General features: G+C 33.6%; 2 protein-coding genes across 3 annotated transcripts in view; one reads left to right on the top strand and one right to left on the bottom strand.

Moving 5' to 3' along the window:
* LOC114334782 (probable nucleoporin Nup54) overlaps positions 1-24,838 on the top strand; it is a 227,497-nt gene that overhangs the window by 159,200 nt on the left and 43,459 nt on the right. Inside the window, exons 1-5 of one of the 2 annotated variants that reach the window (XM_050652790.1) lie at positions 10,430-10,448; positions 11,243-11,665; positions 11,861-12,172; positions 13,563-13,851; positions 22,623-22,921. In XM_050652790.1, the coding sequence (XP_050508747.1) occupies positions 10,445-10,448; positions 11,243-11,665; positions 11,861-12,172; positions 13,563-13,851; positions 22,623-22,921 (1,327 nt within the window). In that variant the 5' untranslated portion in view covers positions 10,430-10,444. Of the gene's footprint in view, positions 1-10,429; positions 10,449-11,242; positions 11,666-11,860; positions 12,173-13,562; positions 13,852-22,622; positions 22,922-24,838 lie in introns of those variants that run through there. The other variant, XM_050652789.1, reaches the window with a different exon arrangement.
* LOC114334781 (uncharacterized) overlaps positions 1-24,838 on the bottom strand; it is a 106,656-nt gene that overhangs the window by 52,221 nt on the left and 29,597 nt on the right. The gene's annotated exons all lie outside the window — the stretch shown is intronic.

The raw sequence follows: 24,838 nt of genomic DNA, 5'->3' as shown, positions 1-24,838 counted from the left end.
TGCCGAAGTGCGCTTTTAATTTGGGGGTGCTTCTTACCCCTTCTCAAGGGTGGAAAATTTGTTGGTCAAAATAACCACGGAAGTAGCTAGAGAACCTAATTCTAAGCAAAAACTGTTCTATAATTTTTTTAACTCAATACTTTTTGAGTTATTTGTGGTTGAAAATTTGCGATTTTCATTGAAAAATGACACCTTTTCGGAGGGTTTTTGCGAATACCTTAAAAATTATGCATCTAACGAAAAATCTATATAAAACATTTTTGTAGCTTATAAAACATCAAAGATATTCATTTCTTCATAAATCTTCTAGTTATAATACAAAAAGAGATATGGTAGGTGAAAAAAGATTTTTTTATACATGCTCAAATCTGTGTATTCAACTTGAAATAACAGAGAAACGGTCGATTTTAGGTGTATAATGCTACCAGTACCTTTTGTAGTGCTTGAAAAGACCTTTAAAACGAGCACTGTTAAATGTCGATTACATTCAAATTAAGCGAGATATGGTGATGGTGCAAATAAAATTGAGGTAGTAGGATAGAATTCGGAGGATAATTCAAAGTAAATAATGGTTATTTCGTCTCAATTGGAACAACTATTTTCAGTTAGTCCTAATACGCTGTAGATGATATATTTTTTTAAATAGTGTTGGTTGCTCTTTTAGCATTAATACAATTTAAATAATGCTTATACGTAAAAGTGTATCCGCAATAATCCCATAAAAACATGACCAACATTAACGTCCGTAGCCTCGTAGTAATATTGTGTAATTGGGAAATAAGAATGAACTAATCATAAAAATGAATTTACAGCAAGCAATTCATTTAAAATAACGTATTAAAATAGAGCACTTGCCTGCGGTTTGGTGGTCAGATAACTGAACAATATGTTTCCCAAAAAATTTGGTACTTTGGAAACAACTATTTAAAATAGTTAAATTCAACTATTTACTGAACATTAAACATTTACTAATTCAATTGTTCAAAAAAGGAGATAAAAACAGCCAGAAAACTACAGAGGTGTCAACTTGTTGAATACTACAACTAAAATTCTACAAGAACTAATCAATCAGAGGATAAGTTTAGCAAATGAACAACAGGGTTTTCGTACTGGAAGATCGTGTACAATTGCAATATTCATCGTAAAGCAAATGACTGAGAAATCACTAGAGTACTAGAGTATAATAGACCAGCATTGCTATATCTGATCGACTTGAAGAAAGCATTTAACAGAGTAAGAATCAAAGATGTAATTCCATCTTTTGTATAATTGAGAAGCTCTCCTAGATATAAAAACTATTAAAAACATCTACCAAAACAACAAAATGGAAGTCAGAATAAATGGAAAACTTGCAGAGTCTATAGACATAGGCAGCGGAATAAAACAAAGGGACTCATTGAGTCCTATCATAGGCGTAACCAGAGGTGGGGGGTTTGGGGTTGTAACCCCCCCCATTTGGTTGTACTTTAAGCTCTATTACACTTAACACCATTACTATTCCATACCCCCAGAGACCATCTAGTAGTTGTAACCCCCTCCCCCTTAGGATAATCCTGGTTATACCTCTGAGTCCTATGCTCTTTAATTTAGTCATGGATGAAATCATCAAAAGCGTCAACAAAGGAAGAGGATACAGAATGGGAAACTAAGAAGTAAAAATACTCTATTACGGAGACGACGCAATATTGAAATATCGATAGCCCAAGATAAAGATAGTCTGCAAATAGTAATAAATACATTTAATATAAGAGCAAAAGAATTCAATATGACAATTTCATCTCAGAAAACTAAAACAAGAGTACCTAATCAGTAAAGAACCAATCAGATGTAAAATAGAAATCGATGGCGTCAGTATTGAACAAGTAATGGAAACAAAATTGGAGTTTCACTGTTCAGCTACGGAGACCTGGACAACGAAGTGAGAAATTAAGTACTTTCTTTATTTCTCTTTCTTTCTTTCTCCCCTTCCTTGTACCCTATCAGGGTGTCGGATTTGGGATCGCTATTTTAATTTACATTCACCCATCTCTTCCATTCTTTTCTGTTTTCCGCCATTATTTTTAATTCCTCGAGTGATTTTCCTTTAACTTTTCCCGCCTCTACTATTTGGTGTATCCATTTTTTTCTTGGTCTGCCTCTTTTTCTTTTTGCAATGTTCCTTGCTTAGTGGATTCTTCTCGTAATTCTGTTGGGTTGCATCCTCATCAAATGCCCATACCAATTCATTTGTCTCTTTTTTAGTTTATTCATTATTGGTTCTTGGTTGGCCATTCTCCTTATAGTCTCGTTGCTTAATCTATCCCATTTTGTCTTTCCAACTATCCTTCTTAAATGTCTCATCTCCATTGCATTTATTCTGCTCTTATGTTTTTCCAGAATTGTCCAGTTTTCACTTGCGTAGAGCAGAGTCGGTATTACTGTTGTGTTATATATGTATATTTTTATCTCTCTTGAAATTTCTCTTTTCCCCAGTATTGGGGCTAAGGCCTAGTATAACTTGTTTGACTTCTTTGCTCTATTTGTTATTTCATAGTCTATTTTTCCGTCGTTAGTAATGATACTTCCCAGGTATTCGTAAGTTGTAACTATTTCCAGTTCTGAGTTTTTGCATTTTATCTTTATTTCATTATCTTCTTGGCCGTTGATTATCATTATCTTACTTTTTTCCTCGTTTATTTCCATTTTTAGCTCTTCTATTTCCTTTACCCATATATCCATTAGTTTCTGCATTTTATTCTCGGAATCTGCTATTAGTACTATGTCGTCCGCATACATTAAGGACTCTATTGTTACCGGTTGTAATCTATGGTATCCTATTATTGTCTGTAGTTGGTTGGTTCTTGCTCTAGTTTTTCTTATTAATTCATTCATTACGATTATGAATAGCAAAGGGGTGAGACTATCTCCTTGTTTAATACCTCTATTCTAATTAAATTCTTCTGATCGTTCCCCTGCTATTTGTACTCTTCCTTTTACTTCTTTGTAAGTACTTTCTATAATTTTTATCAATCTGTTTGGTACATTTATTTTCCTCAAACATTCCCCTATAATTTGTCTTTCTATCGTGTCAAATGCTGCTCTTAGGTCTATGAAGGCTAATACCAGTTTTCCCCCCGTGTCTAAGCATCTTTCGATTAGGTTCCTGATGGTAAATATGTTGTCATTTGTTTGTCTTCCTGGTCTAAAGGCCGCTTGTTCATCTCCCAATTTCATTTCTACTTCTTGCCTTAGTCTTTTCTCTATTATTTTCGTATACATTTTAAAGCATACCGATGACAGACATATAGCTCTGTAGTTTTCGCAGTTTATATGTTCTCCTTTTTTGTATATTGGTACAATTATGTTATTCTGCCAGTCTCTAGGGATTGCTTGTTTTTCCAACGCATCTTTATATATTGTCCATAGCCAGTTTATTCCCTCTTCTCCCGTGTATTTTACCATTTCCGGTTCAATTTCATCATCTCCTCCTGCCTTGTCTATTTTTATGTTTGATATTCCTTCTATTACTTCTTCTCTACTTATTTGGTCTATCTCTGTGTTTTCTTGGCCTTCATTTATTACATTGTCAACCTGTGTTACTTCGGTATCAAATTTTTCCTCATAATATTCTTTCCATACCCTAGCTATTTGTTCCGGGTTTATTTGAATTTGCATTGATCTATCTCTTACTGCATTTATCTCCTTTCGTTTTCCCCCCTTCATGTGTCGTATTGTCGTCCAAAAGTTTCTATTATTTGTTATATATCCTTCTTGTAGTTTTTCTCCAAATTCTTTCCATGATTTTGCTTTTGCTTGTGTGACTGTCTTTTTTACCAATCGTCTCTGCTTGTAATATTCTTCTTTATCTTCTTCTAATCCCGTTTCGATGTATTTTTTCCATGCCATTTTCTTCTCTTTTATTTCTGTTTTCACTTCTTTATTCCACCATCTTGTCCTTTTCAATTGATTATTACATTTTTTGATTACACATACTTCAGCTGCTGTTTTCTTTAATACTTCCCTGTAAGTTTTCCATCTTTCTTCCATTATCCATGTTTCTTTTTGGCACTCTATCTGCCTCAATCTTTTATTGGTTTCCTTCTTGTAAAGTTCTCGCACACGTTCTAGCTTTAGTTTGTTTACTTTTGCTTTCTTGTACTCTTTTCTTTCCACCTCCTCTATTTTTTCATCCTTCAGTTTTGCAGTGACAAGCCTGTGTTGTGTGAACAGCTCCGGCTCTTTTTCCGTTAAGATATTTTGTATTTTTTGTTCCAAATTTTTCGTATATAGTTGATTAAGCTCTTTGCATTTCTCTCTTCAGCCACAAATGTATATTTGTCTTCAATGGTTTGTTCACTGAATGTGTTTCCTATTATCAGGTCTATTACCAGGTTTCCTATTATCTTAATGAAATTAAGTACAAAAAGCAAATAGACTGGCAGGATACCTTAATGAAACTATATGGCGAAATCGACATAGCATATGCATCAAGAAACAAGACCCGATACAGTCAAAACACAAAGACTACTGGAAACGGCAAAGATGAGAGTACTGAGAAGAATTACAGGAAATACGCTGAGAGATTGAAAGAGCAGTGAAACATTAGAAGACATTGTAACGTACAGTGTCTAAACGAATGGACACTAAATAAATAAAAGGAATACATAAGCAAAATGAGAATTCCGTAGAAGTATCGGCCGACCGCGGAAAAGATGTGAGTGATAATCTTGCATAGGGGTATCAATCGGCAAATGAACAAGCAGAATTGCTTATAAAGAGGAAGAAAAAGAAGAAACTCATTAAGAATCTTGTCATAATATAGTCTATAACAAAATAGACTGGCAGGATACCTTAATGAAACTATATGGCGAAACCGACATACAGGGTGATCAACTTCTGTGACAAAGTCCAATATATCTGTTATTAAACAATATATGAAAAAAAGTTGTTAATAAAAGTTATAGATACCTTTAATGTACACATTTTAAAATTAGTGAGCAATATACAGGGTTCTCCATAACACGGTGCCAAACCAAAGTTATGTTTTTTTAAATGGAACACCCTGTATTTTATTCAAAATATGGTTTCTCTACATTTTTCTGATTAAAAAGATATAACACTTGTCTAGGGTTATACTGAGTGTTTCAAAGTTATGAGCACTTTTATTAAAAAATCATACTGATTTGATCGCCCTGTATGTTTCTAACGGTGTAATATAAACTTATTTTTTTAATGCTTTTGACTGTCAATATTAAAGTAGTTTTGCAGCAATGTACAATTTTTTTATAACTACACAAATTGTACACAGGGTAAGTCAAAATTTAAATACAATATTTTCTTCATAATTTTAAATGGAACACCCTGTATTTTATATTATTATCGAAAAGTTCTATCACTATACTTACATATCTTTTAAATATTCCCTATACCTAAGGTTATTAGTTTTCGAGATATTTTAGTTTTATTGTTGATAACAACATGTATTACTTAGTTATTAATAACAATACTTTAATTTATTAAAAAAAAACTAAATTAAATAAAAAAATGTTCAACGTACTTCTTATGTTATAAAAGGTGTTCAAAATGACCTCCCATAACGTCTACACAAGCCTGGAGACGAGTTTCGAAAGACCTACTGATGTTTGTAAGCATTTCTTGTGTAGCACTTTGGAAGGAGTTTTGAATCCTTATTTTCATATCGTCAACTATTGTTGGATACACTACGTCTTTAATATAACCCAAAAAAAATTAACTTCGCTTAATTCTGGTGATCTGGGTGGCCAGTGAACTGGCCCATCTCTTCCTATCCATCTTTCAGGAAATAGTTCACCGAGTTCACCGTTGACAAGTGCGTTGTGGTGAGCAGGAGCTCCGTCGTGAAGGTGCCACATATGTTGGCGGATGTTTAATGGTACATTTTCAAGTAGAATAGGTAAATTATTCACTAGAAAATTTAAATACACCTCACCATTTGCCGATTCCTCAAAGAAAAAATGACCTATAACGTAATTGCCTATATAACGTAATGATTCCACCCCAAACATTTAAGGACCATCTCGTTTGACTATAAATTGTGTCTGCTTACACTACAATTTTTGTGGAATGTTGCCTCGTCTCCAAAAAAAGAAACAAACTCAAAAAAAATCTCTCTGTATAACTATTTGTTGTTGTGAACATTGACAAAATTGTACTCTTCGTTCGAAATTATCCCCAACAAGTTACTGATGTAATTGTATATGATATGGATGCATGTTGTTTTTCTTGAGTATGTTTTGGATAGATCCATAACTTAGATCTTGCTCTCTTGTAATATTTTGAATACTTGTATGAGGATTTTCCGTAACAGGCAGTAAAACATTTAATTCATTTTCATCCGTAATAATAATTTTTGTTTTTTCCTTTGCTTCATAAACAGAACCAGTACGATTAAACCTGTCTAATAAGTTGTCAAATGCTCTCTTATTTGGTTGTTGACGCTGTGGACACCGTTCCTAATTATAAATTCTTGTGGCAACTAATGAGTTTTTGAAACACTCTCCTAAAATCTATATCATATCTGTCATTTTTTCACGACTAAAATTTATTGTTAGGTAACAATTATAACAATATGGCAAACAATTATAATCAATAACAAAAATAAAAACGTACAAATAATTAAAATCTTACATCTGACAGTTCTTGTGTCAATTATTTCAAAGCCACCTTAAACAATAAGTTGCAGCAATTTATAGTTCCCATTTCTTCGCGGAAAATTAATATGATTTTGTTAGTAAATATAAAATTGTCGTTATTGTATAGAATTTACCATAAACTTGGAGAAAAAATGAAATGCTGTCTAATTTAATTATCATTAACAAACTCATTGGAACTTTCTAATATTAAGGGTAATTAATTTACTGTAATAAACGTAGCTATGAGTTATCAACAATAAAACTAAAATATCTCGAAAACTAATAACTTTAGGCATAGGGAATATTTAAAAGATATGCAAGTATAATGAAAGAACTTTTCGATGGTAATATAAAATACAGGGTGTTCCATTTAAAAATATGAAGAAAATCTTTTATTTGCATTTTGACTTACCCTGTATACAATTTGTGTAGTGATAAAAAAATTGTACGTTGTTGCAAAACTACTTTAATATTGACAGTCAACAGCAGTAAAAAAGTAAGTTTATATTACACCGTTAGAAACATACAGGGCGATCAAATCAGTATGATTTTTTAATAAAAGTGCTCATAACTTTGAAACGCTCAGTATAACCCTAGACAAGTGTTATATCTTTTTAATCAAAAAAATGTATAGAAACCAGATTTTGAATAAAATACAGGGTGTTCCATTTAAAAAAACATAACTTTGGTTTGGCACCGTGTTATGGAGGACCCTATATATTTCTCACTAATTTTAAAATGTGTACATTAAGGGTGTCTGTAACTTTTATTAACAACTTTTATTCATATATTTTATAATAACAGATATATTGGACTTTGTCACAGAAGTTGATCACCTTGTATTTACACTGAGATGAAGTCAAGAATTTATATAACCAGTGTAAGATCAATAATGCCATATGTATCAAGAAACAAGACCCAGGCCCTGATTCTAATTCAAATTTCGACTCAAAACAAGTCGCAATCAATATGGCGACGTTGAAATGCGACTGTGCGAGCCTTGTGTATTTTAATTGAACTCACGAAATGATGTCATTAAATAGCGTCTTATCGAAATTAATTGCGACTCCAAAAAAGTGGTTGATATTATAATTTCGAGTCGAAATTATTATGACACGGACATGAATGAATGGCCGAAAGCGAGGTTAGGTTTAGTTTAGGAGATGTGTTTTGTTTGTTTCTTGCAAGGAAAACTAAAGCAAAAGGTATTAATATGGCTGGGTTTTATGGAAATTTGCTGATTTTGGAGAAATTAGATAAAATTAATGGTATTAAATTAGAAATATAATAATTGAGAATTTCCACAATGTGAATTACCAACTCAATGAAAGATGTAAGGTAATAATCTGGGAAAATTAGTATAAAACAAGGAAAATTATGTACCAGATATTTTATTGCTGGACATTCTGGAGTCAAATCTTAAGATTCCATATAGGTATTAGTAATATACGAGGTGTGACAATTAAGTAATGAGACTGATTCCATGAAAATCGTATATTTCAAAATTATTCTACAACTCTGCCATCCCCTTCAAAGTAGTCCCCTTGGGCAGCTATACAACTATTCCAGCGCGTTTTCCACGCTTCGTAACATTTCTGGAACGCTTCGAAGGGGATCTCCGCGAGTACCCTCGTCACGGCCGCTTGGATGTCCGTAATCGACTCAAAATGGGTTCCTTTGACCACCGATTTTGTTCTAGGGAACAGAAAAGTTCACAAGGTGACATATCGGGCGAATAAGGCGGCTGTTGCAACACGGCGATCCCTTTAGAGGCCAATTACTGGGACACGCTGACAGCGGTGTGGCACAGCGCGTTGTCGTGATGGAGGATCCAGTTGTGAGCAATGTCTGGGCGCACCCTGTTGACTCGTTTTCGCAATCTTTCGCATACTTGGCGATAGTAAACTTGATTAACGGCTGTTAAACGCCGATCTTTATGGATTAGGGCCCGCACACGTTGCGCATTTGCATCAGTCCGCACCTCGATTGGTCTCCCGCTCCGCTCCTCGTCTTCCACACTTTCACGCCCCTCCTGAAACTCTTTATGCCATCGCTTAGGAATTTGAACGTCGTAAGTTTGCCACAAGCACGGCAATAAAATCAGTCTCATTACTTAATTGTCATACCTCGTAGCTACGCAAAGTCCGCAGAAAGTGTGCTATTTGGTTTATAAACAAATTAGCGCTCCGAAATCTTTTTTTCAGTTATTGCTATGTAACTCAAGAGATTTTAACGTTAAACCAAAAACGCTCACATAAAAATTCACAATTTTTTTTCTTCGAAAAGGGCACAGAAGCCGTGCCCTTTTCAACAGCGTTAACTTAATTTAATTTAATCTAATATTTTCTGAGGGGTTATATTTGTTTATAAGCCAAAAATTGTTTCTTTATAACATTCATGAGACCGCTCAAATAGTCCAATTTCAATTATGTAAAGTACGTTTAATAGGTGTAGTGCTTTTTTATACGAAAATCATGGTTATCCTGATGTATCTTTCTGGTTATTATTTCGACCGAAATTTTTTAATTATTGCTAAACTATTGGTTAGATTGTCGCCGGCCTCCTGATATAATCTACTATAAAAAATCTTTCATGTCATCAATTTATTTAATTGTTGATAAATAATTACTTCCCTAAAATTTTAATTGAAAATTGCAGATTTTTTTTGGAAAAACTCGGATTTTCCGAGTAAAATTTTTGTTGAAGGAAATCGGAAAACAAATAACGTTGTGCAGAACTAAATTACAGTGAATTTTTATTTGAGTGTTTTTGGTTTCAAGGAAAATCTTGGACGTTACAGAGCACTAATTGAAAACAAAAGAAGATTTAGGAGTGCTAATTTGTTTATAAATAAAATAACACACTTTATGCGGACTTGTCATACCCCATATTACTAATATATGCAATCTTAAGATTCGATTTTAGCAGTAAAATAGCTGGTAAATATCTTTTCCCAAATATGACATTTTTTCGATAATTTTCCCAGACTATCAACAAATGTTGCGGTGGTTGCGTAGTCAATAAATCCAATAAACCCAAACCCAAATTATGAGCAGTGTCAAAATGATAACGTTAATATCCCCACTTGTAACTAATATCGAAATGAATAAGAATCGCTATAAATTGCGACCATCATGGCGGAGCCGAAATTAAATCGCGACCTCGAAATGAATTAGAATCAGGCCCCCGATACAGCCAAAACACAAAGACTACTGGAAAGAGCAGAGATCAGAGTACTGAGAAGAATTACAGGAAATACGCTGAGAGATCGAAAAAGGAGCGAAGACATTGTAACGTACAGTGTCTAAACGAATGGACACTAAATAAAAAAAAAGGAATACATAAGCAAAATGAGAATTCCGTAGAAGTATCGGCCGACCGCGGAAAATATGGAGTGATAACCTTGCATAGGGGTATCAATCGGCAAATGAACCAGCAGAATTGCTTATAAAGACGAAGAAGAAGAAGAAGAAAATCATTAAGAATCTTATCATAATATAGTCTATAATATAACAAAAAATAAGGTTTGTTTGATGTCACAGGCATTTGAAGTTGTTTATGTCACACTTATTATTGGCATACTTTTTAAATACATTGTATATAACATCAAAATTCTTTACTTTTATTGTAACTATTGGCATATGGTTATTATCTAGATAACTTTTTTTTTTCAGAAAGTTGTATGTAAATAAACCGAAGTTATTCATCGATAGAAATAATATTGACAACTACATCGATCATCAATTTATACAGTTTAAGGAATATGCGGCTATAGTGTTTCAGTTTATGTAATCATGTGTAGGTAGACAAATATACAGTTAGCTATAAATCGTTTCAAACATAACTAATATATTATTATGAATAAGGGTGACAATATACTAGGGTGTTCAATAAGTTTTGCGGTTCGGTAAGAGAGGGCTTTGCTACTAGCCTAATTTTATTTTGTTATGTTGGTACACTTCCTCGTTACAAGAATACAAAGTTGTTTTTTGGTATACAAAAAGATACAACCAAGTGTAAATAAAAATCGTAACAAGTTCGGCGCTCTGTATAATTGAAAAGGAATACAAAGGCAATGACCTATGATAGCCATAGTTTTTAAATGATTGTCAAAATTCATAAAATAATTTATTACAAAATTTGATCACCCTGTATACGAACTATATAGCTTAGATGCCAACGCTATCATTTCTTTATGGCATATTAAAAAAATACAAGAAAATTGTTACAAATACATAATACTTAATGACAAACCCAGTATACCACTAGGAAGATTGACCAAACAGTAAGGAAATAGCTAACAATCTATAGAGAAAAACATGCTTTGGAAAATGATTGAACAATAATTGAAAAAATAACAAAGTGTTAAAGGATTCCATAAACAACAAACTTATCGAAAAGGAACTTTGTATTTCACCACCCACTGGAATTCAGAATAATACAACAATTGATGAGGAATATACCTACCTTAAAGACTTTTTAGGCAATTTCTTTTCCCTTTAGGACAATCTTTCCTGTTATTTCCGATTTATATGACGTATTTTTTACTTTAAGACGTTAAATGTGTATTAATTACATAAAATTCTTTGCAGTGACTGGATTTGGTACTACATTTGGTGCAACTCCCGCTACAACAGCGTCGACGGGATTTGCTGGCTTCGGCTCCCCTTTTGGTGCCCAACCGAGTGCCCAACCACCAACTGGATTTGGTACCGCATTCGGAACGCCGGCATCAGCGCCTTCTGCATTTGGTACCAGCACCTTTGGAGCCGCAGCTGCCTCTTCCGCGCCGTCCGCTTTTGGAACGAGTTTTGGTGCGCCTACTGCTTCGGTAGCTCCGACTTTTGGTGCGGGATTTGGGACTCAACAAGCGCAACCAAGTTTATTTGGAGCTGCTACTACTTCAACGCCAAGTCTTTTTGGAGCTACCACGTCTGCGCCTAGTTTGTTCTCTAGTAGTACTGGAGGAGGATTGTTTGGTGGTACCACCACTACTCAATCTACCGGGTTATTCGGTAAGTATTTACTATATAAAAAGCATGAGAAAGTCTTCTTTTGTTTTTGTATTTTTTTTTCTTATTTAATCTCTATTATTCTGTATAATAATTATTCTGATATGTTCTCTATTATTATATACTAAGGCCATAGTATAATGAACAAAATACAGATTATTTTTAGTTAACCATAATGTAATTAACCATTTATTGTAGGGAGCACTGCAACTACTCCTAGCCTCTTTGGTTCAACAACAACACCTTCATTATTTGGTCAACAGTCAACTGCAGCAGCTCCTAGCTTATTCGGCACTGGAACTACAGGAACCAGTGGTTTTGGAACTGGAACCGGTTTGTTTGGTTCTACAACAACTACAGCAGCGCCTTCCCTGTTTGGAACTGGTTTTGGATCCACAACAACCACGGGGGGGTTTGGAGGTTTTGGAGGCACAACTTCGACTTTTGGAGGCTTTGGACAACAAGCAACTCAAGGGTCATTTTTCGGTAAACCTGCTGTTCAACAGGCTGGTAAGAATAATGTGCAATTCAATAATATAATTTATCAAACTAGTTTTTAACATCTAATAATAAAACACTGAAAACGTTTGTTTTCTATACTTCCACAAAATTTATTACAACTAAGTGACTACAGCTGTTTCGGCAGAGTGCCTTTCTCAAGTGATATAGTTTACAATGTGTTTGCCTTTTTAAGTCTTTAACTGAAGAGGTTGAGGAGTGGGGATCTGTTTGTCTCGAGTTGTTCATTCAGAATTATATCTGTATTTTTCAATTTATTAATTTCCATAGATTCTAAAAAAGATAGCTTAAGGCCTTTATTTTGGATATGCAGAATTTGAAACTCTTCATTGAAAGAATGATTACGATCTAGAAGGTGAAGTGCGTATTTAGAAGTGTCTGTTTTTCGATTGTTGAAAGCCCTTTTGTGTTCTGCTATCCGTTTGTCAAAGGTTCTGCCAGTTTGACCGATGTAAGTTTTCGGACAGTCACCACAAGTTAGTTTGTACACACCACTCTGTAGTTGCTTTCCCTTTCGGCTTTTATTGTTCTTAATATATTTACTTAAGTTGTTGTTAGTTCTGAAGGCTGGTGTTATTCCTTTCTTTTTTATGTATCTGGCTATTTTTGTTGTTTTCTTGCCAGTATATGTGAGAGATCAGAAGGTACTGGGTTCTTTCTGTGGTGGTGGATACACTAATTTCACTAGTTTTTAACACATTAACCGCCACACTAAAATTTTTTGTTTGTGCCGTCAGGCTCCACGTGCCGAATCTCAATGTTAATGTGAATTATATTTAACTCACTGAGCGCCTGGGCCAACCAAGGCGTGAGTTAAATACAACTCACGTGGTGTTCAATGTGTTAAACGCTCTGAAACTTTGGTTTCCTTGTGGAATCCTAATTATCTTTTATTAAATGTTACTTTGAACCAGATTCAGCCATACGGCTCTCACTCCCTCTAAGGGGAAAATTCACTCTTCCCAGATACCTGCGGTATCAAAAGGATTGAGCTCTAGGGGGAGTCTTTCCATGTTATCGAGCCCTAGGTGACTTGGTATGCTGGAGTATCTCCCAAAAATTTTCGTATACATCTGGACGTCGAGAGTAGCACAGCTTTCTGCATGGTCTCATAGAATGTTTATTGAGACCCAGCTTTTTAATGTTTTCTAGGAGGTTCTTCGGAATGACTCTAGTAGTAGAGAAAATAATAGTCATTGTCTGGGTACTTCGCATTCTCCATCATTGTCTTCGTATTTGAATTTCCAGATCTCTGTACTTGGCGATCTTTTTAGTGTAGTTAGTACATAGATTATTGTTGTTAGATATCACCACATCAATTAATGCTGTTTGGCTCGTTAATTTATTAACTCTAAGGAACTGAAATATTTCATTTTTTTAGCACCTCAACAGCAAGTTCCCCCTACGAAGAATCAACAAGTTCTGGCTTCTGTGTATTCAATTAATGTTTTTAATGACGAAAGGGACGACATTCTTAAAAAATGGAACATGCTACAAGCTTGTTGGGGAACGGGGAAGGGCTACTACAACGGCCAAATGCCGCCCATTGAATACGATAGTCAAAATCCGTTTTACAGATTCAAAGCGATGGGTTATAATGTCATTCCAGAGCATGATAATACCGATGGGATTGTCAAATTGGTTTTTAACAAGAAAATCGACGAGATGAAGTAAGTCTTTGTAATTTTTGAAGTTATACTTCTTTAGGCACAAGGGTAAATTTTTTATTTTGCTGGACGCATGCGCACACCGACAGTATGGTATGAAACGTTATGAGGGATCTGATTGGGTGTTAAAATCATCTGTCAATAATTGTTCAAATGGAGATTCTGGATAAACAAAATGTTGTGTATTAGTTTTTATTGTTGTGAGGACAGTGACAAAAAGCAAGTTCATAATTGTAGTGACTTTTTAAATAGTTTTTAAAAGCAACAGGTACGTACCTTATTGTAAATGTTTCAGTATTGTAATAAAAAATTACAAATTAAGTAAATACCTATTTGGAAAATGTACCTACCTAGCTAGTAGATAATGCTTTGATTTACATAGTTTGATTACCAACAGAAATCTCCATCTAATATATTGCTTTTTTAGTCTACATTTTGTCGTATTTTATTTCCACAAGAATCAAACTTATTTGATTAAACTAACAGAATAAGCAACAGTCAAAAATTTTTAAAACGTTTAGTTGCTAGGTATATCTTTCCACTTCATTCACATGTCTTGGTAGTTAAATTCTGCGTGGGTGAGTTCAAAATAATCTAAACCTGATAGACGCAGGTTCAATTCCCAATTCAAATTTTTATTTTTTTGTATACATTTTATGATTGTTAGTATATTTATTATATATTTTTTTTAGAAAATACGTATTTAATTAAAATTTTCTCAACAATTGTTCAGAAATAATTTCTTTGGTTTCATGTTTCAATGGGTTTGCGTGTGTTTTATTCTTTTATTTTTTTAATTTTTCGTATTGTTTTAATTAAAATTTTTGGAAAGTAGTAAGTATTAAAATTAGTTTAATATTTAAATAAAATACAAATAACCTGTTAACTATATTAATTTCGTTGAAATCATAATAATAGAAGTATATCTTCTTACGTGCGTACAAAGTACACACACATTCTTTTTTATGTTGTCAAACCATTATTTATAGATTTGTAGCCAAACAGAGCCTAGTTTCTTTTAATATTTTCTGGTTCTGTCGTCTAATCGTCGGTTTTATTTTTTTTTTCTGTTTTGCGCAACAGATTTAGAATTTCGTGTACTTACTCCAGATTTTTTCTCAAAATTTGCATTATTCATTTTTTATTCAGTGTGTCTTTAAGTGTGCGTGCATTTAAGAGCGTAGGCGCAAAATTTCGGGCAAGTGCTTTTTAAATGCATCCATTTTTTTTCGAATCCTGAAAAAACTAACATGTATTTTTGAAAAATTTAAACGCACAATGAAAGATTGCATTATTACCGAAGACCAAAAGTCCCTAAAAACTTCTATAATGTTTATTTTAATAAGTTACAGTGTGAACAAGAAGAGACAATTTAGTGTGATTTTTAATAATTTCAAATATCTCATTCAAAGAAGCTTTTTGTTTATTCTAAGGGACTTTTGACCCTCGGTAATAATGTAATCTTTCATACTGTGTTTAAAATTACTCAGGATTCTAAAAAAAATGAATGCCTTTAAAAAGCATTGGTCCCAAATTTTTAAGATGAAGTAATTCCTATTTCCGCTATCAAAATAAATACAGATTTGAAGTTTTGCACAGACAGGTTGAATGTTCACATTTTTTAAGATAGTCAACTGAAATTTAAATTTTAAACGCAGCCTACTGTGACTCCACAAACGGTAAATTTTCGATGTTTTGCTTCGCGAAAGAGATATCGGAAAAGTCATTTGAAAAAGTTATTCTAAGTGTTATTCTAACCCCACGTACCAAATTTCATGACAAAATTCGCTCTTTTAGTTTTTTTCATGAGATGAATTTCGGGACAGCCAATTTTAGGTTTTAGGTCCCTTACTACAAATAATGAATCAACGGAAAGTGTGAATTTTGTCATGAAATTTGCTATGTGCGGTTAGAATAATATTTGGAACAACTTTTTCTAATAACTTTCCGACATCTCTAAATCCAAGCAAAATATCGAAAATTTGCCCTGTTTGTAGTCGCAGTAGGCTGCGGTTAAAATTTAAATTTCAATTGAGTATCTTAAAAAAGGGAACATTCAACCTGTGTGATTGTGTAAAACTTCAAATCTGTATTTATTTTTATAGCTGAAATATAGTGCTGTCTTCATCTTAAATGCTGGACACTGTTTATTTTACTATTTTTTCTTCTTTTGCATGGTCGTTAAGATTTTTCATGGTAAACAGGATCTTTATGCAGTTAGTTCTGGATGTTAGTTAAACCACCAATCCCAGTAATGACCATCTTATTCAGGAGTCGGCAACCTTTTTCGGATGGCGGGCCATGTTCAAAATAAAATTTTTTATGCGGGCCGCATATTTAAATGTAGCTTAAATAGTTGTCTTCTTCTTCAGTCTGTTTGCATCCATCCCTGGACAAAGGTCTCCCCATGAGTTCTTCACTTCTCTATGTTTTGTGCTATTTAGTGCCAGTATCTGCCCATTTTTGCTTTGACGTCGTCTAGCCATCGTTTTTGTGGTTTTGCTTTAATATGACCGGGCTCGTGTGGTCTCCAATGTATAATGTTTCGCGTCCACATTTCATTGCTTTGTCATGGCCAGTTCCATTTTATTTGCGCAATTTTTCCAATTGCCTCTTCCACCTTCGTCCTGCGTAACACGTCCTTATTTTCGTTTATGTTAGGGTGACCAGATCATAAACTTGAAAAAACGGGACACATCCAAGGAGCAGTAGCGTAGAATTTTTCTCTGGGGAGGGGGGTTGGCTTATTTTTTTGTATTGTTTGTGAAAGACAAGTTACATTTTCCTACTTTTTTTATATATTTTTCATATGCCCTGGGGAAAGGGGGTTTAACCCCCAAGTCCCCTCTCCGGGTACGCCACTGCCAAGGAGGGTTTGGGGCGATATCCAAACAGGCAGGATGAAACATGGTCTTTTAGCTAATTTGGGGCCTACAAATCCTTTTCAATTTACCTTTGAATATGTAATTTACGTACGATCAAGACTGCGAAACAAACTAAAAAACTCAGCCAGAATATCATGGATCAACAATCCGTCAGAACAAAACAGTTGTTAACTGAACAGCAAATAAAGCAATTTTACAAAAAAGTCAGAGCAACAAAAATAAGCCCAGCATTAAATCAAGCAAAACAAGAGGACTAAAAAACCAAAAAGGAGATACCGTATTTGAAGAGAAACAGATCAGCAAAATATGGGAAGAATATTACGAACTATTCACTATGAAGAAGGAAACACACTGCGATGAAGAAATAAAACCGTAGAAGATAACGACGAAGTCGAAATTTTCACAGCAGAAGAAGTACAAAAACAAATATTAAAAACCTAGGAAACGGAAAAGCAGCAGGAGAAGATGAAAAATCAGTGGAATTACAGTATTATTAGTATAAATAAACCAACTAATACAACAAATTAGGGACAAAACTGACTACCAGACGATTGAGTACCTATAATATGTATATGAAAAAAAAAAAGAGATCGGGAGGAGTGCGAGAATTAAAGAGCAATAACTTTACATATAAAGTAATAACAGTAAGAACATAAGTAATGTATATAACACCACATATAACACTCTAGCAAACATACTAAACATGAGACTTAAATAATGCGCTGAACGAATATTAGGAGAATACCAGAATGGATTCAGACCAAGGAGGTCGATGATTAATTTCACACATACAGTGAAACAAATAATAATTCAGAAATCTAGAGAATACGCTTCTAGAGTCTTGAAACGCTCAGAATCTAGAGAAGAAAAGCGCTTTTGATATAATCAATCGGAAGAAAATGATGGAAGAGCTAGAGAATGTTGGAATCCCAGAAATATTAAGACAAATTATGCTAACAGTAAGCCTAAAGAACACCGAAGCAAGGATCAGTTTCAACGAACAACTTCTAAGGAGATAAATGTAAATAAATGAGTGAAATAAGGTGACTCTGTCTCCCCGACACTATTATTTAATCTGATATTGAAAGTAATCATAAGGAGGACAAACTTGTATCCACCTTTAGCTACAAAGAATTCTGAAAGGCAGAAAAACATATGGAATGATTAGAAATCTGTTGAGAAACAAGACAAGTATAATATGAACCAATATAATACCTTAATAAGACCTGTTGATACATATGGGATGGAAACAACGACGATTAATAAGAAAGAGGAACATAGCATTCCGAAATTTGAACGAACAATAATGAGAACAATACTGGACCACAATATAATAAGAGAGGGAGAAATAATAATGAAAACAAATGCCGAAATTGAAGAAACAATTGAAATTGAAGAAAAAAATAAGAGACAAAAAGTCAGATACATAAAATCAACCTATCGCAAATACGGGACATTTAGGCGTCCCGAGAGACTTTTTCGGGACACCGGGACAAATCGTTAAAAAACGGGAAAATCCCGTTTTTTTCGGGACGTTTGGTCACCCTAGTGTATGTCCTTTCAGCTTAATCCTAACATAGCTAGCTTGTTCGATGGACCTCTGTGTTGATCTTAATCTATATTCATCTTTCATCTATTTTAAGGCATTTATAACGTCCTCGTTAGTAATTTTGGTGTTCAGATTTTACATTTATATTTCCATACCGCGGTTTTCTGGTTTTTCTATGTTGAACGAGTATAATTCTGTGTAAATAGTAATATTCAATAATATTTATTAAATTATTTTTGTCATTTATAGTGATTTCATTTATATCTGTTACCAGGTGTATTTGTTGTCGGTCTTTCCTATTTAGAGTTTTTAACACTTTCGTACTCTTGATTTTCCCTATAATATTTTCGATTTGTTCGGTATTTTAGTCCCTGATGTCTTGTCTTATCCTTTTTTTATTGTCTTATTAAGTTCCTTATATTTTAGTGAATTTCGGTCCATGCAACTGTTGTCCTTAAGCGTCTGTTATCTTTCTGTCTTTAATTTATTATTTTTCATAAGTTTGTTGATTTTTCCTAAAATTACATTAGTGCATTGACGGGCCGCACAAAAAGTTTCAAAGGGCCGCATGCGGCCCGCGGGCCGCATGTTGCCGACCCCTGATCTTATTGACACTAACCCTGAGTTTACTAAGTTGTAGCGTTAGGACCTTGGGTCTACTTTTTACTTCCCTACTCTCACCTGTTAAGTGCTTTTATGAATGAATTACGAGGTCAAGCTCCACGCTTCAAGCTTTATTACAAACATGATTAAACAAATAATTGCCACAGCTTAAAGCATCAGCATTTTGCAAACAAGTCAACGTAAGGTTACACATGCAATAATAATATTGAGAAAATTAACATTCTTACACGAGGCAATATTTAATTGATGAGATTAAACACATACTTCATAATTGTGTTCCAAAATTTTCTATTTCCTCTTTCTTCTGTATCATATCAACTTTCCTCTTTTTTACAAGAATATTTCCTTCGGATGCGCAAAATATTCATCTTCAGATACAATGGCTTCTTGTATAGATGAGAATTGCTGACTAGAACGAAGGTTTTCAGTTTTGAAAACAGATGGAAGTCCAATAGAACCAGGTCTGGGGAATAAGATGCATGTTATGATAATGTATTGGCCAGGGTTAAGAATAAACCCCGCTTACAGCACTCATGTATATTACCCAGTATCATACATTGAACAATGCTCACCCATTGTATATCAACAGGAAAAGATAGTACTAAATGTGGCTTTATAGAAATAAACAATTTGGATTTCAAGTATGTTTTTCTCCCAATATTTTCTGACACAAGTTGAAATTTTGTTCAGTTGCCTTTCAACTCCAATATGTGAGGTTTCAATCCTCCTTACATTTCAACCACGTGGGAAGAGTCCTGTGTTGCCCTGAGTAATATCCAGGAATATTTGCAACATCACAAAATTTTATCAACAATATGTAGTAAATTATAATACTTTTCAACATTTAAAGGGTTTTTACTTTACCCAAAACATTCTGGTGGCTCAGGCATGCACACTATTGACGTTTTTAACACTGGTGATGGATTTTTAATTCGGAAACGTTCTGTTATGTGATGTAACCTCTTATTTAGGGACTTTGAAATATACCTTTTGCAAAGGATCTAGTATTTTTTTAATTTTCGTTAATTTTAAAATTGTTTATAAGATTGATAAACGCAATATATATGTTGTTAGGTCTCGTAGTTATTATAAATAACTAGAAGTCAAACTAGAAGTAAGGAATACACGTAATTTTCCTCTTGTTGCCATATTCTAAATTTGAAAAAAATATATAGGGAATAATCAGATTTTTTTGACATGTCATTTCTATTACAGCGAGCATTTTATGGGCTAGAACTAGTGACTATTACATAATATGACCTCATTATTATATTTGGTCAGATGGTAGATGGCAACTGACATAATATTGGAGGTTAAATATAATGTGAAATTATTGTTTTCAAATTATATTTTATTTATTTAGTTTATATTTTAACAAAAGTTTATTTTTTCACCAACTTCACTTTCCCTGCCCGATCCTTGATTGGTCTTGTTGTATGGACACAGCTCACAAAGGCCATAAAAGAAGAAGAAAAAAATTAAACAAACATCGTACATAACCTTATATGCTATATGTTTTTTAATTGGCAACAGCGCTGTCCTGCCAAACTTGACGTTAGCGAAAATCTAATATATGAGGAAAAAATTGTTGAATTTGTTTGCAGTCAAGTTTGTACCGGTGGGTTACGATGTCATTAAATCTATGACGTGCATTCCTAATTTTTTTGAATTATAGTTTACTAGGCTTGTTCAATTATTATTGAAACGTATCTTTGATCCAGAAAAAATGTATTCGTAAATATATCTACAAATAATTACTACGATATTTAAGACACATATTTAATTGTTCCACCAACCGATGCATACCCTGTTTAAAGGATTTTTGTGGCTGTCGGTCATTTTGTATTTCTTCGTCCATCTGAAAACGATTCCTTTTTAACGCCATTTTCAGTGGATAGTGTAGATACTCTAATACCCTCTACTTCTTTTGGTGTAGATTTTTTCACTTTATCGGCGACATAAAGCAGAGCATTGTCGTGCAGAAGAATGACAAGCTTTTCTGGAGGTTTTGGTCATATTGGTTGATAAACCTTGTTTAAAGTTTCACTATAAATGTTTTCATTAATATGCACTCTAGGTTCCGAAAACTACATGAGCAAGGTTCCTTCATGACCTTGCCCGCAGAAGGTATGACCTTGAAATTGGTATGGCCGCATGCTGATTATATTTGGACGGATTGTTAACAACAAGCGCCATTTTGTGGTTACTATACTTAAAATAGTAGTAAATACAAATGATAGGAACTGATCAGTGTGACGTGTACAAACATAACTAACATTTCGGAACGTCAGTTGAGTGACAATTGTTTCCACGGCTAACCTGACCAAATATATGTTTCAATCGAACAAGCTTGTGCTTGACCTTGAGCTTGAGTCCTTTATTGTTCAACCTGATCATGGACGAAATAATAAAAAAAGTAAAAGGACACCAAATGGGAGAAAAACAACTTCTCTGTTGCATAATCTGCTATGCAGACGATGCAATACTAATTTCTCAAAGTGAAGATGATTTACAACGTATGCGGCACCATTTTAACATAACCGCCAGAAAATTTAACATGTTAATTTCCCCCCAAAAAAAATGCATGGTTATAACAGCAGATCCAATAAGATGTAAATTGGAGCTGGAAGGTCAGATAATAGAACAAGTGATGGAGTTTAAATACCTAGGCATCACACGATCTAGCTACCGAAAGCTCGAAACAGAAATGGAAGATCAAATGAATAGAGCAAAGAGCCGCAGCAGGTTGCCTGAATGGCACAATATGGGGAAATAAAAATATCGGAGAAGAAATGAAAGGCAGAATTTACAAAACAGTCATCAGACCAATAATGACATACGCGGCAGAAACACGACCCGGCACAGAGAGGACAAAAAGATTGCTCGAAACAGCGGAGATGAAAACCCTTCGAAAAATCGATGGTAAGACTTTATGGTACAGAGCTAGACGTACGGATATACGACGGAGATACAAGGTGGATAAGATTACTAACTGGATAAGAAACAGAAGAATAGAATGAAATGACCACATAAGCCGAATGACAACAAATAGGGTAGTCAGGACAGCGAGAGACGGTTCCCCAATAGGAAGACGATCAGTGGGAAGACCACGAAAACGATGGAACGACAACTTACTATGTCCGTCCCACCTTGACTTTACAGTGTAGGGAACATATACAATGCCGTCCTTATGAGAGTTTTTAGCGCGTTGATGCCGATTTTATCAAAAAGAATTTGTTATCGAACATTAGAGAGATAAAATTAAAACCGTTTTAGAAAGACAATCTACAATTTTAGGATTCGTATGCGTTTAAGTTTATTTGATATACCTACTATAGTTATTACGCATATGAATCCTAAAATTGTAGATTGCCGTTCTAAATCAGTTTTAATTAATCTCTCTAATGTTCGATTGCAAATTATTTTTGATAAAATCGGTATTTCCGCGTTAAAAACTCTCATAAGGACGGCTTTGCCTATGTTCCCTATACTGTAAAGACAAGGTGGGACGGACTATAGATGCACATTGAAAAAACAGAGTCATGTCTCTACAAAAAGAAGAAGAAGAATTGAGCAAGCTAATATTGGCTAATATATGAAAAGTCGTCTACATTAAAATGAATTTCCTTCTTTAGTAAACCTTATTTTATGAGTTATTTATCAATGCGCTGTTTTCGATTAAATCATTCATGCAATAATAAAGCGTTTAATTTTAGAACACAAGCAGAAGTCCTTAAAAATGGCATAAGCGGAATCTTGGGAAATAAACCAAACTTGATAGTTGAAATTAACCAAATACGAGCTCTGTCTGCCAATCAGACGGAAGTGAGAATAGTGGTACAAGAAAAAGGAGTTACAGGCATCAGCAGAAAAATTCCTGCATCTGATCTGGCGAACTTCCTAAACCAACCGATGCCAAAACAACAACTCTCTACCGTAATGGTTACGTCAATTACTCCATATGTAACTCCCAGTAAAGCTGAGTTGGAAGAGTATTTAAAGCATCCTCCATCAGGTAAGACTAAATATACTTTAAAATTTAGTTTTAAATGATTCTTTACATTTTAATTTCTAAATTTACTAGTTTTGAATTGTGTGAGAGGTTTAATACGTACAATGAAAACGTTCAATAACTGATACAAATGAAATATATAAAAAGTTGAAGTCCATTTTTGTTTAAAACGTTTTCATTTTCTTTTCATGCCTAACTTTGCAACGTCTCTTGATCAATACGAGTCGTAAGGTATTCTGAGATAATTAAATGGCATAATTGATTTTATTACATTGTAAATTATGATCACCACTGCATTAGCATTTTCCTCTGTTTAACGGATAATTTTTGGAAATATTGTATCCCACATATCGTATGTTCTTCATTCTTCAATGTAATTCTTTATTCATTTTTATATTTTTATTTTTCTTCATAAGCTTGTTAAAACTGTTTTCCTATTAGTCTGAACAGATTATCGGAGAATAGGCCATTTTTGGGAAAAAATAATTACCAGCAATTTTATTGCTGGAAACGAATCTTATGATTGTATATATTAATAATACAGGTATGCAAAGTCCGCAGATAGTGTGCTACTTTTTTTATAAACAAAATGGCGCCCGAAAAACGCGTTTTTTTCAATTTTTGCTCTATACCTCCAAAGATTTTAATTTTACACCAAAAACACCCAAATAAAAATTCACCGTAATTAAATTCTGCATAGAGGCGTGTTTTTCCAGATCTACTTTGACGAAAATGTTCCCCGGAAAATGCGGGTTTTTCCAACAAAATCTTTAATTTTAAACTAAAATTTTAGATAAGTAATTGTTTTTTAATAATTAAATAACTTGGTAGCATAAAAGCTCTTTTCGTATAGATCATAATAATTCCAGAAGTCGATGGAAATTGAATGAACAGTTTAGCAACAATTAAATTGTTAATTAAAAATTTACGGTCGCTATAATAACCACAATAATTATGACACATAAGAATAACTATGATTTTTGTATAAAAAGACACTGTACCTATCTATGTACTTTATAGAATTGAAATTGGACTATTTAAGCGGCCTCAGTAATATTTTAAAATTATAAACAATTGTTTGGCTTATAAACAATTAGAATATCTCGGGAAATATTCAATTAAATTAAATCATGAAAACGGTATTGGAAAAAAAGTGGCAGGATGCTTCTTCTAAAAGAAAAAACGTTTAATTCTGATAAGTGGTTCCTGAGATACAACCGGTCAAAGTTGACCGGCATTTACGGCAAAGTCATCATCTTTTTAGTTTTGTCCTCTTTCTCCACACCAATTTTCATATCTTTAAAATACTTATAACATATATTATTATAATAAAAACTATCGATATTACGAGTGAGAATTGCCAAAAGTAGCAAAATTTCAATCAAAAATTAGGTTGGAGAAAATGTAATCTCAAAGTTCAAAATCGGTATACGTTTAAAAAATGCATTTTCTCGGCTTCCCATGGAGCAATTTTCTTCATTCTTTTTTTTGTTCCCAAGTAACTCGAGTAGAGCCATATAACTAACGCATTATTAAATGTCAAACTTGCTTTTGTTTTGTTATAATAGATTAATTTATTTATAAGAAAAGAAAACTATATTTAACTACAATTAAATTATTGATAAATTACTTTTAATGGGAAATAAGCCACAATTTTACCAAAAAAATGATTTTATTAACGTTTCGAAGCCCAAATCGGGTTTCGTTGTCAAAATACAAAATACTACTAAAATAAACAAAAATGCTGTTGCTAAGTAAAAAAATTCTTCTAACAATTTATTTAATCTGACTCATTTATATTGGCAATTCAGACGTATATTATACATTTTAAAGTAGAAGACTTTAAAATGATATCGCCAATATTTATGAGTTGCGTTCCTGGGACGACTTTACTAAAAGATAGTTCATTCGATTACATGA

Source organism: Diabrotica virgifera, chromosome 6 (genome assembly GCF_917563875.1).
Source record: "Diabrotica virgifera virgifera chromosome 6, PGI_DIABVI_V3a".
Taxonomy (NCBI): Eukaryota; Metazoa; Arthropoda; class Insecta; order Coleoptera; family Chrysomelidae; genus Diabrotica; species Diabrotica virgifera.
The sequence above is the reverse complement of the archived record's forward strand: the minus strand, read 5'-3'. Positions and strand labels throughout refer to the sequence as shown.